At 33.0% G+C, this 12,769-nt stretch overlaps 1 protein-coding gene across 1 annotated transcript in view; it reads left to right on the top strand.

The window, feature by feature from the left end:
- The window catches only part of GEN1 (GEN1 Holliday junction 5' flap endonuclease), a 29,481-nt gene extending 19,830 nt beyond the window's left edge, over positions 1 to 9,651 (top strand). The window contains exons 7-14 of the mRNA XM_060168715.1: positions 864 to 955; positions 2,275 to 2,425; positions 2,729 to 2,765; positions 2,857 to 2,937; positions 3,907 to 4,037; positions 5,532 to 5,593; positions 7,491 to 7,631; positions 8,192 to 9,651. Of these exons, the coding sequence (XP_060024698.1) occupies positions 864 to 955; positions 2,275 to 2,425; positions 2,729 to 2,765; positions 2,857 to 2,937; positions 3,907 to 4,037; positions 5,532 to 5,593; positions 7,491 to 7,631; positions 8,192 to 9,510 (2,014 nt within the window). The 3' untranslated portion in view covers positions 9,511 to 9,651. The remainder of the gene's footprint in view (positions 1 to 863; positions 956 to 2,274; positions 2,426 to 2,728; positions 2,766 to 2,856; positions 2,938 to 3,906; positions 4,038 to 5,531; positions 5,594 to 7,490; positions 7,632 to 8,191) is intronic.
- Positions 9,652 to 12,769: the final 3,118 nt, after the last annotated feature.

The following is a 12,769-nucleotide window of genomic DNA, read 5'->3' as shown; positions in this document are numbered from 1 at the left end:
GCCACAAATTTAGTAATACGTTAACTCTAATGAATTAACTGTACAATCTGAGGATTCAAGACAGGATACAGAGTATATTAAAGTTTACAAACTGTGCTATTTAGTTTTGAAAGCATGTCAGTTATATTTACTTGATGAGGGCAGAGTTTTATAAAAATTAATATTTATGATGATAAAGTATAGAATGAATAAAAAGGAAAGGAACTAGGACTCTGGGAGACTTAAAATAGTCCTTGCCTCCAGTAGTTATGAGATAGTGAGTACATGAAAGGAAACATTAAGTGGTAGAAATGAAGAAGGGGTGACCATGAGAAGGATTTCAAATAGTCATGCTCTTTCTTTTAGTGCTTCTCTTTCAGCTGTAAAGCTACTGATAGATCTAAGACTTTAATAAACTCCTTATTAACATCAGTGATTACTGTTTTCCAAAGCAAAAAAGCAAAGGTATACTTTGGCTTGGGGGTGAGTTAAGGAATCATTTGGAAATTGTGAAGAATAAAATAAGGAAAAGCAAGCAAATGTGGCACCTGGCTAACTACAAATCATTCTTATTGAGACAGTTTCAGCAAATATGTACTTTTGGCAACATTTTATAAAATGTTTGCCTTCACGCTTGAAAATAATGAGATTACATTTTGTTATAATTATCTGTCATTCCAATTTTTATTAATTTAGACTAAACTTCCCCCTAGTTATTTTTAATTTTTTATGTTTTTATGTCCCCAGACTGGGACAGCAACTTTACCGCCAAAGGAAAAATAAGTAGGCAGGTGGAAAGGAACAGAATAGCCTGATATTTGAGAACATGGCATTTTGGTGACCTTATTATTTATTTATTTTTTTAATACCATTTTCTTTTAAAGGTTTAATCAATGGAATGAAAAATTTTGTTACTCTAATTCACAACCAGCAGTTGTTAGCAAACTGGTTCATTGCTCTGTATGTTCCCATCCAGGTAAGCAGACATAGGGAATGATATCTCTAGAATATTATTGTCTGATACCTACGTTTTCATCTCTGTTCTTATAGTACTTTTTACATACCTACCTTCCTTATCAGATTGGGAACCCTCAGTGTCAGGAGTTGTGTCACATACACACAGTAGGCACTTGATAAATATTTATTGAATGAAATAACGTGATGTAAATGATAAATATAGGATATGTGCAGTTTCGAACTATGTTATCAGATTACTTTGACCCTAAAATTATGTTTTCAATATAGAAATCCATTTTAAGGGAAAAAATTGTACTGATAAATCTTAGGGAAAAATGGAAATGAAATCATTTGCTTATGTATCAGTGATTTATATTCATATATTTAAAGAATTCTTAACTGTCCTATAGTGCATTTTTATTGTGTGTGAAGATAGTGACTTAAAACTAATTTCTAATACATGTTCACTGTTAAGTAGCTTGGACCCTGTTCATTAGTCTTGATAAAAATATGATGTCCCTGACATGTACTGGGTTAAAAAGGCCTTTTGCTCTCAGGAGAGATTAAGAGATCATGTTAGCTCATCTTTTAAAAGAAATTCTGCTTTATCTATTTGTCTTAATATGTTTTCATTAGCCTTTTAAAATGATAGATGAAACCATGGAAGAAATCAATGTTTTTATAGATAAAAGGCCATTCTGTAGTTTTTTTGGTACCTTATAAATGACGATTTAGGTCATATCAGTTATGTAGGTTCTTTGTGTTCTCAAAAGTGTTGAAGGTAGTCATGCTTTCCTTTTACTGGGCACTAGGACCCCACACCCAGGCCACAATCAGAATTTATGTTCCAAGCATAGTTTAAAAATAGCTATACAGTAACTGAGAGCTAGCCACTAGCAGAGGTAATTAACTGCTCTATTCTTTTCATATTCTTATTAAAGAAACCATTTCATGAATTATTCTATTAACTAAATAATGTTTTACTAATAGTGTCCTTTTCTCTTGTATGTAGCTACCGCATACACCACAGTTTTCCATTTGAGATTATTATAAATGTATAATTTCATATTACAAATTAACACTTTCAGACAGAAGGGTAATTTACAGAAAAAAAATAGTGTCATGTGATAGTAATAGCTAAAGATCTACTTTATCGTAAGAATTATTATTGTGTTCATTACTCTATTGGGCCTAAATGTATTGAAACCCTTCTATATGCTAGGCATTGTGCTAGGCAGTATTTGTTTTTGAAAATTTGGATAAGGGCAAAAAAAAAAATGTACATAGAAGGTAACTCTAAAAAGCAGTGAAAGTCATACTTTTTGTGTCTCCATGAAGGTTCACCTAAGGATCATGAACGTAATGGATGCAAATTATGTAAAACTGATCGATATTGCGAGCCACATGATTATGAATACTGTTGTCCTTGTGAGTGGCACCGAACAGAACATGAGAGACAACTAAATGCAGTGGAAAACAGTATTAAGAAGTAAGTTTTTTGTGCTCATTGTTTCCTGATGTGGCCTATTTATACACCTGTGGTTGAATTATTTCCGCATAACTTTCCCCCATGTAGGTTAATAACGTTTCACAAAATCCTTTTCTAGATTCTGTTCAAAAATTAGGCTATCTTAGAAGATAGTAATTTAATAATGTTTCATCGAGAAGCTTGATGACTAGGATACTATACAAGGACACTTTCCATTAAATGAGAAGAGATTAAATGGATGATTTTAGAGTCTATCTAAAATTGCCTGATTGTATTAATAACATGTATATAACTTATTTTCAGGAAAGCTTGCAGTTGTCAGGGATTCCCATTCCATGAGGTAATGAGTAATAATTCAACCGTGTGTTTACCTCAGAAGCTTTTTTTTAAAAGTTTGACATGTCAGTTGCTATTCTCTGTTCTCTTGCTAGGTTATTCAAGAATTCCTTTTGAACAAGGATAAATTGGTGATGGCAATCAGGTACCAAAGACCTGATTTATTATTGTTTCAGGTATCTGAAAATAAACTCTTATTTTACAGTGTGAAGTTGGATACTAGGAAGATAAGAAGGGGTAATCACTTTGACTGATCTGAGAGGAGTTTGAAATAGATGGCTCTTGAGTGCACATGTGTTTTTCAGCATTTATATCTAATCTTCATTCCTTTGCCACACAGTAACTATACTTTGCAGCCCATAAGACAAATCACAATTATGCTGTTCTTTACAAGACACCTTAAAGACCATGTACAGATGTATTGTATTCAGGGATATGTTGGGGGAGAGATGCTAATAACCAGAGAATGTAAAGCTATATATTGTTATTGTATATTATTATGGAAGACAGTATATTGTTATGGAAGACAGTATAGTTTACAAGTGCATTGGGATTTGTAATCAGTGACCTAAATTTAAATTTGGACAGTCCGTCGCTTACCATGTGACCCTGGATATGTGTTTTCCTCAAAATAGAAATAATATTACTTATCCTGTGAAGTCACTATGCAGATTAAATGAGATTATTTATATTAACCCCTACTATAGTAGCTAAAGAAACAGAGTGGCTGAATAAATTGTAACTACTTGTTGCTTGGCTCTACCAACAACAGTAGTGATAATGGCAACCAACATTCATTGAACATTTAAAATTTGCTGTTATATTTACCACATTACGTGTAATCTTCCCTAACTTTATAATGTGTGTGCTGGATTATATTTTACAGAGGGAAAACCTGAGGCTAAAAGAGGTTTAGTAATTTACCCGAATCTAGGAAATATTCTGGCCTTCAAACCCAGAACCCTCACGCTTACATCATTGTGCCATATTGCCTCCTTAGGAGGCTCACTGTTCTTTCTGGGAATATTCTCATTGATACAACTTTAACTAATGTTATCTCTTAAGGAAAAGATAATATCACCCTGAGAGTGCTGTTTGTCTCCAAGAGATAACAAGATCTTGTTTTATTTTTATTATATTTACAGAGATTTGCTCTTGAAAAAATGGAGTGGCCCAATCACTATGCATGTGAGAAATTGTTGGTACTGTTGACCCACTATGACATGATAGAAAGAAAGCTCGGTACAAGGAACTCTAATCAACTACAGCCACTTCGGTAATATAAAGAATTGTATGAATAAGTCCCTGTGTTTTCATTGGAATATCTTATCTAAAATATTCTTCTTAGTATCTTCAATAGTGGGATATATATCTCTTTGTTTTATAAAAATGGAGGAAAGGTCTACTGGAATATTAAAAGCTTATTCACGGCTGACAGTCAAGATAACATAGTAAGTTCATGCTCTGACACACTTCTCTGCCTCAAACATGTAGTAATAATAGACTATTAAAAGGAATAAATATAAAAAGATATAGATTAACTAGATAATTATTTCCATGGACCAGAAAGGGGACAGAAATGTAAAGTGAATGGAGGGACTGAAACTGAGAATTGGTGGCTCTCAGTGAAGGGTATATGATTATTCATTGTACTCTTCTTGAAACTTTTCAAAATAAAAAGTTTGGGGGAAAGTATTAAAGAAAAAAGATAAGCTACAAAGGAGTGACAGTCTGCTAGCATACATCTTTCACGACAGTAGTAGATTCCAGAAGATGATGGAGTAATATTTCAAAGCTTTGACTAAAAATAATTGGCAACCCAGACATCATTAAAATTATTCACTGGTTGGCAAGGCATTTTCAGACATGTGAAGACTAAGAGTTTTCCATTCACAGACCCTCATCAAAAGCACTGTTAAAGGATGACTTCAGCAAGAAGGAAAATGAACTCAGGGGGAAGATGTGGATAACAACTAACAGTGGCCAGCATACAAACTGATAAAACATGTTTAGCTAATTTAATAAATGGAATGGAAAAAATTTGTATATAAATATCTTAATAATGCTTGATGGTCAGTATATGATGATGATAACAAACTAAAACTCCCAAAGTATGCATGTAAACAGTTAAGGGTAACCACTAAAACATTAGAAATACAATCTCTGTCTTTAAAACCAATACATAAAATAAGAAAGTAAAACTATCAAACCGGAAGAATACAGGAAGGTGAAAGGTGGAAATAGCATAGAAAATCTTAATAACCAAAAACACAAAATAAGATGTATGAATGAATCCAACTGTATCAGTAATCATAATAAATGTAAGTAGATTAAGCTCATTATTAAAAGACATTATATCAGATGAGTAAACAAAATTCAACAGTAGTCTGCTTTATAGGTCATGTGCACAATAAGACTATGTTAAGTTTGAAAATAAAGAGATTTAAAAGATTTAACCAGGCAAATATTTACCAAAGTGATGTAGCAAAATTAACAGAAGCAAAAAAGACTTTAAAACAAAAATCATTATTATGGAAAAGAGGAACACTGAATAATAAGAGGAAAACTCTACTGATGAGATCTAACAATTATAAACTCTCTCTTTTAAATAACAAGTCAAAGGAATAGCCATACAATAATTCTTAAAACATTTTTAGAATATTAGTAAAACAATAAAAATTAATGGGAATTGAATTATTCAATCTACAAATTGAAAATTTCCAAATAACTCATGCAATTAAACCTCATTAGTGAGTTTTTTTTTTTTCAGAATTGTTAAAAACCGAATCAGAAATGGAGTTCATTGCTTTGAAGTAGAATGGGAAAAGCCTGGTATGTATACACTTTAAGCAAAATTTATAACATTTGGTCATGTATGTTTAGCAAATATCAAATACATAGGTAAAACATATGTATGTATATAAAAAATAAAGATGAAAATATATCACATACACCAAGGATTAATTTCATAGTTTACCTGTGCTATGTAAACAGCCGTTGACTAATAGTAAATATTTAAAACTTAAGTAATTTTATTCCAATGTCTTAAACTGATATTTCTTTTGTAATTAATGTTTACGAAAACAATATGGAAATAGTTTTGATTTATATTTCTCAAGAAAATACTGCTACAAATGGTCTAGTCGTTGGATTTCATTGTATAGCTGGGTCTAAAGAAACCAGGGCTGCTGAAAAGCACCTGGGGGTGCTCTTCCTCTCCTTTCTTTACTCTGTTTAGTTTTCATGGGAATTTTTTTTTTTTTTTTTTTGGCTGAGTTGGGTCTTTGTTGCTGCGTGCAGGCTTTCTCTATTTGCGTCGAGCGGGGGCTACTCTTCGTTGTGGTGCGCGGGCTTCTCATTGCGGTGGCTTCTCTTGTTGCGGAGCACCGGCTCTAGGCGTGCGGGCTTCAGTAGTTGAGGCTTGCGGGCTCTAGAGTGCAGGCTCAGTAGTTGTGGTGCACGGGCTTAGTTGCTCCACAGCATGTGGGATCTTCCCAGACCAGAGATTGAACCCGTGTCCCCTGCATTGGCAGGCGGATTCTTAACCACTGCGCCACCAGGGAAGCCCTTCATGGGAATTTATAATGGTCAAATTACTCTTCTCTTCTACAGGCAGAAATACAGTGAACTCTGAATTAGCTCCAAAACTGAAGGCAAGGAAAGCACAGATCATTTAAAGGGGAAAATAATACCAAATTCATTTATATTTGGCTTTGAAATTAGATTGTATAATTACATGTGAATGAGTGAGAGAACAGATTTGAAATGAAATGAAAGTTGTAAGTAACTTTGAAGAATTAAGTGATAAAGAATTAGATAAGTCGTTCTAAGCAATAATAGGAAAATAGCTAAAGAATTTTGAAAACTGTTTAGGAACAGATCCACCAACTGTAGTAGATTTTCAGGAAAGACAATGGCATTAACCCAGTTTGGCAGTGCGTCTCCTTTGTTAAGAACTGAGGATTGGGTGCCCACTTTCACTTATCCTTGTAGGAGTCATCCCTTAAGGGAAAAAATGTACCCCACGCTACTTTAACTAAGAACTAATTCTAAGTTCACTTGTTTCCATTGTTTCTACTTTAAACTCATCAAGGAATAGTTTCATTATAGTTTGGCTTCTTATGGAGTTTTCCCCTCATATAAGATAAATACAAGAATCTAGTCTACTATTTACATATCTTATTGTAAGTTTACATATAAGCATTCTCATTTTCACTTATCAGGTGCTTGTGAGTCCAGTAAGCCCGGGTGTGTCCTCGAGAGATTGATAACCTTTGAAACAACAATCTGGAAAATAGTGATAGTTTTGATGACCATTTCAATTCTGTCCTTTTCAGAAGCTACCACTAAAGAAAGCCAATGTTAAAGTTTTAGGAAATTGTTTCCATTCTTTATCTGAAATTTTACACTTATTATATGAAATTAAAACAAACTAGCCTTATCTAAATAAAGTTTCCTAGTCTCTAAGCTGCTCCTACCATCTCTGAAGCAAGAGAAATTTAAAGTTCTAATTTAAAAGGAACCTCTTTTCAGCTCTTCCCAGGTGGAATAAAATCACTTCTGTATTAGTATCAACAGATTATTAGAATAGCGGTGTTATAAAGCAAGATTTGCATCAATTATCCATTTGTGAATGACCTAGTTGACTTGGTAAACTGAAGTTACCTGGAAAAATGTAATATTTCAAATCTGTAATTAAAGCTGTTTTATTATATTTTTAATCCTTTAGAACATTACTCTATAGAAGATAAACCTGGAGAATTGGTTTTACAAACAATAGAAGAAGAATCATTGTTTGAAGCAGCTTATCCTGAGATTGTTGCTGTTTATCAAAAACAAAAGTCAGAAATTAAAGGCAAGAAACAAAAAAGTAAGTATCACATTTGATAACTATTTAGGCTGCACACAAATATTACAAAAGAGCAACCTGTCTTATTTGAATCTATCTTGTCCAGATTTTGCTGAAAGTTCTGTAAAATCAAGAGTAAGGATTGTACTTTTTCTTCTTTGTCTCGACACAGTTTGCTCTAAAATCTAAAAGCCAAGAATAGACCATTCTGCTCTGAGTCTGCTAACTTAACTGACTGTTAGTAATTATAATAACCACTTATTGAGCAACTAGTATATATAACATATTTTGGATTATAAATACATTTTCTTTATTTCCCAGAACTCAGTGAGGAACTTACAACATTATTTTATAACATGCCACTCAATTATAACATTGTTTCCAAAATATAATATTTTATAATATTTTATTAATAATTATTTTGTTATAATTATGTATAACACAATTTTCAGGAATGCTCTGAGACAAAAGGCAAAAATTGATCATACAGAAGATTTCTGATCTGAGCTTTTTAATTTGTTTACCCATATTAGGAGAATAAAATAGATTTTAATTGTATTATATATTTCTTTTTCTTTCAGGCATGAAAACTAAGTCTAAAGGAAACAGTTTGCCAGAATCTGATGATATGATGACTTTGCAATCACACATGACTTTAAAACCCACATGTGAAATCTTTTCTAAGCAGAATTCCAAGTTAAATTTGGAAATTTCCCCTGATTCTACATTACCGCAGGAATCTACTGTGCCATTGAATACCTTGCTTTTACCTGAAGATGCTCCCTGTTTGAATACACAAGAACAGTTAATATCTTCTCCAAGACCTTTGGCTGTGCAACAAATTAAAGCTGTCAGTAAGTCTCTGATTGCAGAATCTAGTCAACCCAGTACCTCATCCCTTAATATATCTGCAATTGCTGATCTGCACTTGAGCACCATTGACTGGGAAGGTACTTCTTTTAGTAATTCTTCAGCTATCCCAGGGAACACTTTTGCTCATGGTGTAAAATCGGAACTTGAAACAGCTATCCTTGATAGCTTTAAAAATATTACAGAACAATTGTCATGTGAATCAGAATGGTGCACTACAAACATTAATAAACAGTTCGATTGGGATCTTCAAAAGACTGATCCTGAAGAGCACCTACTTTCTGGCATTACTGATTTACATCTTCAGGATTTACCTTTAAAGGAACGAATACATATAAAATCATCATATCCTCAGAATAATGTACAACCAGATGATGATCTGAAAACATTGTCCCTACTTACTGTACAAGAACACAGTATTGCTAATAGTAGTTCTGAGTGTCTATCACATCTTTCCAAAGATTTTCTAGGAATTCATTTGCAAAATGAATCTAGAAACTGTAAAGTCCTAAAAGGAAACCAGCTGTTTCCAGAAAACTATAAAGCAAATACTTCTATACCTTATTCTGTCAATAACCCAATAGTAAAGACCTCCAATGTTAGAATTGGACCACCAAATACTGCTTTAGATTATAGTAGAAAAGTTGATGGGCAAACCACTCGGAAAACTGTAATGAAGAAGAGTGTTTGCCTTGACAAACATTCCTCTGGTGAAGAAATTATCCCAGAGTCTGGGAAAGCTAAGTCCACAACTCAAAAAATGAAGCAGAGTTCTCAGAAACATAGCCCAGCCCAGTTCAAAAAAAATGATGCCAACAAACTGAGTAACCCTAAAGCACATATTAAAGAAACTGAACAGTGTGTCCCGCCTTATAAAACAGCTGGAAATGAAGAAACCCATTTCCAAGATGCAGCAAAATGGTCTCTGAGTTTTCTACAGTGTCATAAGGAAAAAGACGTCTCTGGTACCTGTTTGGATAGTCCTCTTCCTTTAAGTCAGAGATTAAAACTAAGGTTCCAAAACACCTGAAATTAAATTTAAAATATTCAAGTATAACTTAGTATTCTAGTACTGTTGGCATTAGCAGAAGCAGAAGGAAGGTATCTAGTTAATGTATAGTAGAAAAATTTAATGTGATTCTATACGTTGTGAGACACTTGACATTTTAATCAAAACTGTAATAAAAAATGTTACCTAAAACTTTGGTTTTAAAAGACGATTCTCTGCAGTGAAAATTTCAGATAATGTATATTTTTATAACATACTTTTTTCATTAAAAAATATCTTTATTGATTATTCTTAAGTTATATCCTTAAAATGTTAGTACACTACTAGAGGAAATGCTCCATTCATTTGCTCATTTTTACTCATTTCTTCCACAAGCCCCTAAAGCATTTTTTGATAGTCCAGCTTGTTCCCAAGGGATAACTCTTTATAATTGCCTGCATTCTCACAACATCTTCTGTTGTGCTTTTCTGAGAGTTATATTTGCTTTCAATGTGAAGATACTTTCAGCTGCTCTTCCAGTTTCAGTAATCTTATTCTGTTTTGTGATGGACAAAAAAAATGGAAAAGGAGGTTGATGATCAATATATATAGTGAAAATCATGGTTGTGGTAGCTGAATAAACTGAGGAAATCTACTTCTTACATATCCCCAGAAGTCCACAGGATGCCAAGTGGAAAAAGATTTGGAAAATAGAATGTATAACCAGAAGAGGATTAGGAACTTGCTCAGGGTCATACACGTAATTAATAGTGGTATGGGAACCAGATTTCTTGCCTCTCAATTCATTGCTTTTTCTGTTAAAATTTTTCTTCGATAGCACTTTTTTCTTCCCCTTCTGTTTTAACAGTGCATCTATACAATATCAACTACAGCACCTCCAAATATTAAGCTATTCATTTATTTATTTAGCATTCAAAAAGTCTAGAGGGAACCCGATTGGAAAGATAAAAGTAAAACCGTTGCTACTTGCAGATGACAAGATCTTGTGTTTGTGAAATTCTGAGGAATTCACTAAAAACTATTAGAACTGATAAATGAGTTCAGCAAGGTTGCAGGATACAGGATCAATATATAAACATCAGTTGTATTTCTATACCCTTCTAATGAATAATACTAAATGAAATTAAGGAATTCTTTTTACAACAAAAAGAATAAAATACTTTGGAATAAATTTAACAATAGAAGTACAAAATTTTTACTCTGAAAACTATAACATAACATCGAAAGAAATGAAAGAAAACCGAAATAAATGAAAAGACATCCCATGTTCGTGGATCAGAAGACTTAATATTAAGATGACAATACTCCCCAAACTAATTTGCATATTCAATGCAATCCCCATCAATTCTGGCTGATTTCTTTGCAGAAACCAATAAGCTGATTCTAAAATATATACGGAAAATTAAGGGATACAGAATAGGCAAAACGATCCTTAAAAAAAAAAAAAAAATGGCAGGACAGGACTTGCCCTTCCTGATTCTGATTTCAAAACTTACCACAAAGCTACAGTAATGAAGAATGTGTTGAATGGCATAAAGGTAGACATATAGATCAGTGGGATAGAACTGAAGGTCCAGAAATATGTCCTCACATTTATGTTCAGTTGATTTTCAACCAGGGTGCCAGGACAATTCAATCGGGAAACAATAGTCTTTGAGCAAATTCTACTGGTACAACTGAATATCCACATGCAAAAGAATGAAGTTTGATCTCGACCTCATACAATATAAAAAACACACAAAAATGGGTCAAAGACCTAAATGTCAGATCTAAAACTATAAAACTCTTAGAAGAAAACATTGACATAAATCTTTGTGACTTTGACTTAGGCAAGGGTTTCTTAGATATGACACCAAAAGCTCAGGCAACAAGAAAAAATAAATTGAACTTCATCAAAACCAGAAACATTTGTGTTTCAGGGGACATCATCAAGAAAATGAAGAGACAACCCACAAAATGGGAGAAACTATTTGCAAATCATAAATGTAATAAAGGGGCTTATATCTAGAGAGACTCATGTAAAGAACACTTACAACTCAATAATAAAAAGACAAAAGTGGGTAAAATATCTGAATAGATATTTCTTCAAAGAAGACATACAAATGGCCAACAAGTGGATGAAAACATTCTCAACATAATTAGTCATCAGAAAAATGCAAATCAGAACCACAAAGAGATGCCACTTCACAACAAATAAAATGGCTAAAATCAAAAAAACTTAAAGTGTTTGGTGAGGATGTGAAGAAATTGGAACCCTCATAACCTGTTGGTAGGAATGTAACATGGGTCAGCCACTATGGAAAAAGACTGTTGGTTCCTCACATGGTTAAACATAGTTACCACATGATCCAGCAAGTCCACTCCCAGGTGTATACCCAAGAGAAATGAAGACACACCCACACAAAAACTTGTAAACAAATGTCCATAGTGGCATTATTCACAATCGCCTAAAAGTGGAAACAACACAAATGCCCATCAACTGATGAATGGATATACAAAATGTGGCATTTCAATACAACGAAATATTGGCAATAATAAGAAATGAATAAGAAATGAATGAATGAATGAATAAGAAATAATAAGAAATGAAGTGCTGATACATATTACAATGTGAAGTTAGAAAACATGCTATGTGAAAGAGACCAGTCACAAAAGACCATGTATTACATGATTCAGTTTGTATCAAGTGTTCCAAATAGACAAATCTGTAATATATAGAAACACAAAGTAGACTCATGGTTGCCAAAGGCTGGCAGGGAGGGGAGGTTGAGGAAGGAGAAGGGAAATAACTGCTTGCAAGATGGGTTTTGGGGGGAGTGGGTGATGATGAAGATGTTCTAGAATCGATTGTGAAAGTTTGAATATACTAAAATCATCGAATTCTCCAATTTAAATAGATAAATTCTGTGGTATGTGAATTATATCACAATAAAGCTGTTTTAAAAACAAAAAGAAATTGTGGAGAGTTTTACCTGTCCAAACTCTTTAATATCTAAAATGTATATAGTCTAACTTCACTGGCATATATGCACTGCCATCATTATTGTCTAGATTTGAAAATAAGTGCAGAAAAGTGAAGAGATTTTTTTTCCCAAGACTGGAGATGGAATTGTGTTTATCTAGTATTTATTTCATTATGCCATGTTGTAAAATTAGGATCAAATTTGGAATACATTTGAAGTTTTGTGCTTTTCTGAAGTTATGATTTTGGGTATTTTTTTGAAAATTCTACTAAAAATATATAAAATACTTTGAATCAAGTGTAACATTGTTTTAGAAA

The sequence above is a fragment of the Lagenorhynchus albirostris genome, chromosome 13 (genome assembly GCF_949774975.1).
Source record: "Lagenorhynchus albirostris chromosome 13, mLagAlb1.1, whole genome shotgun sequence".
Classification (NCBI taxonomy): domain Eukaryota; kingdom Metazoa; phylum Chordata; class Mammalia; order Artiodactyla; family Delphinidae; genus Lagenorhynchus; species Lagenorhynchus albirostris.
Note: the sequence above shows the minus strand (reverse complement) of the source record. Positions and strands in the feature narration are given on the sequence as shown.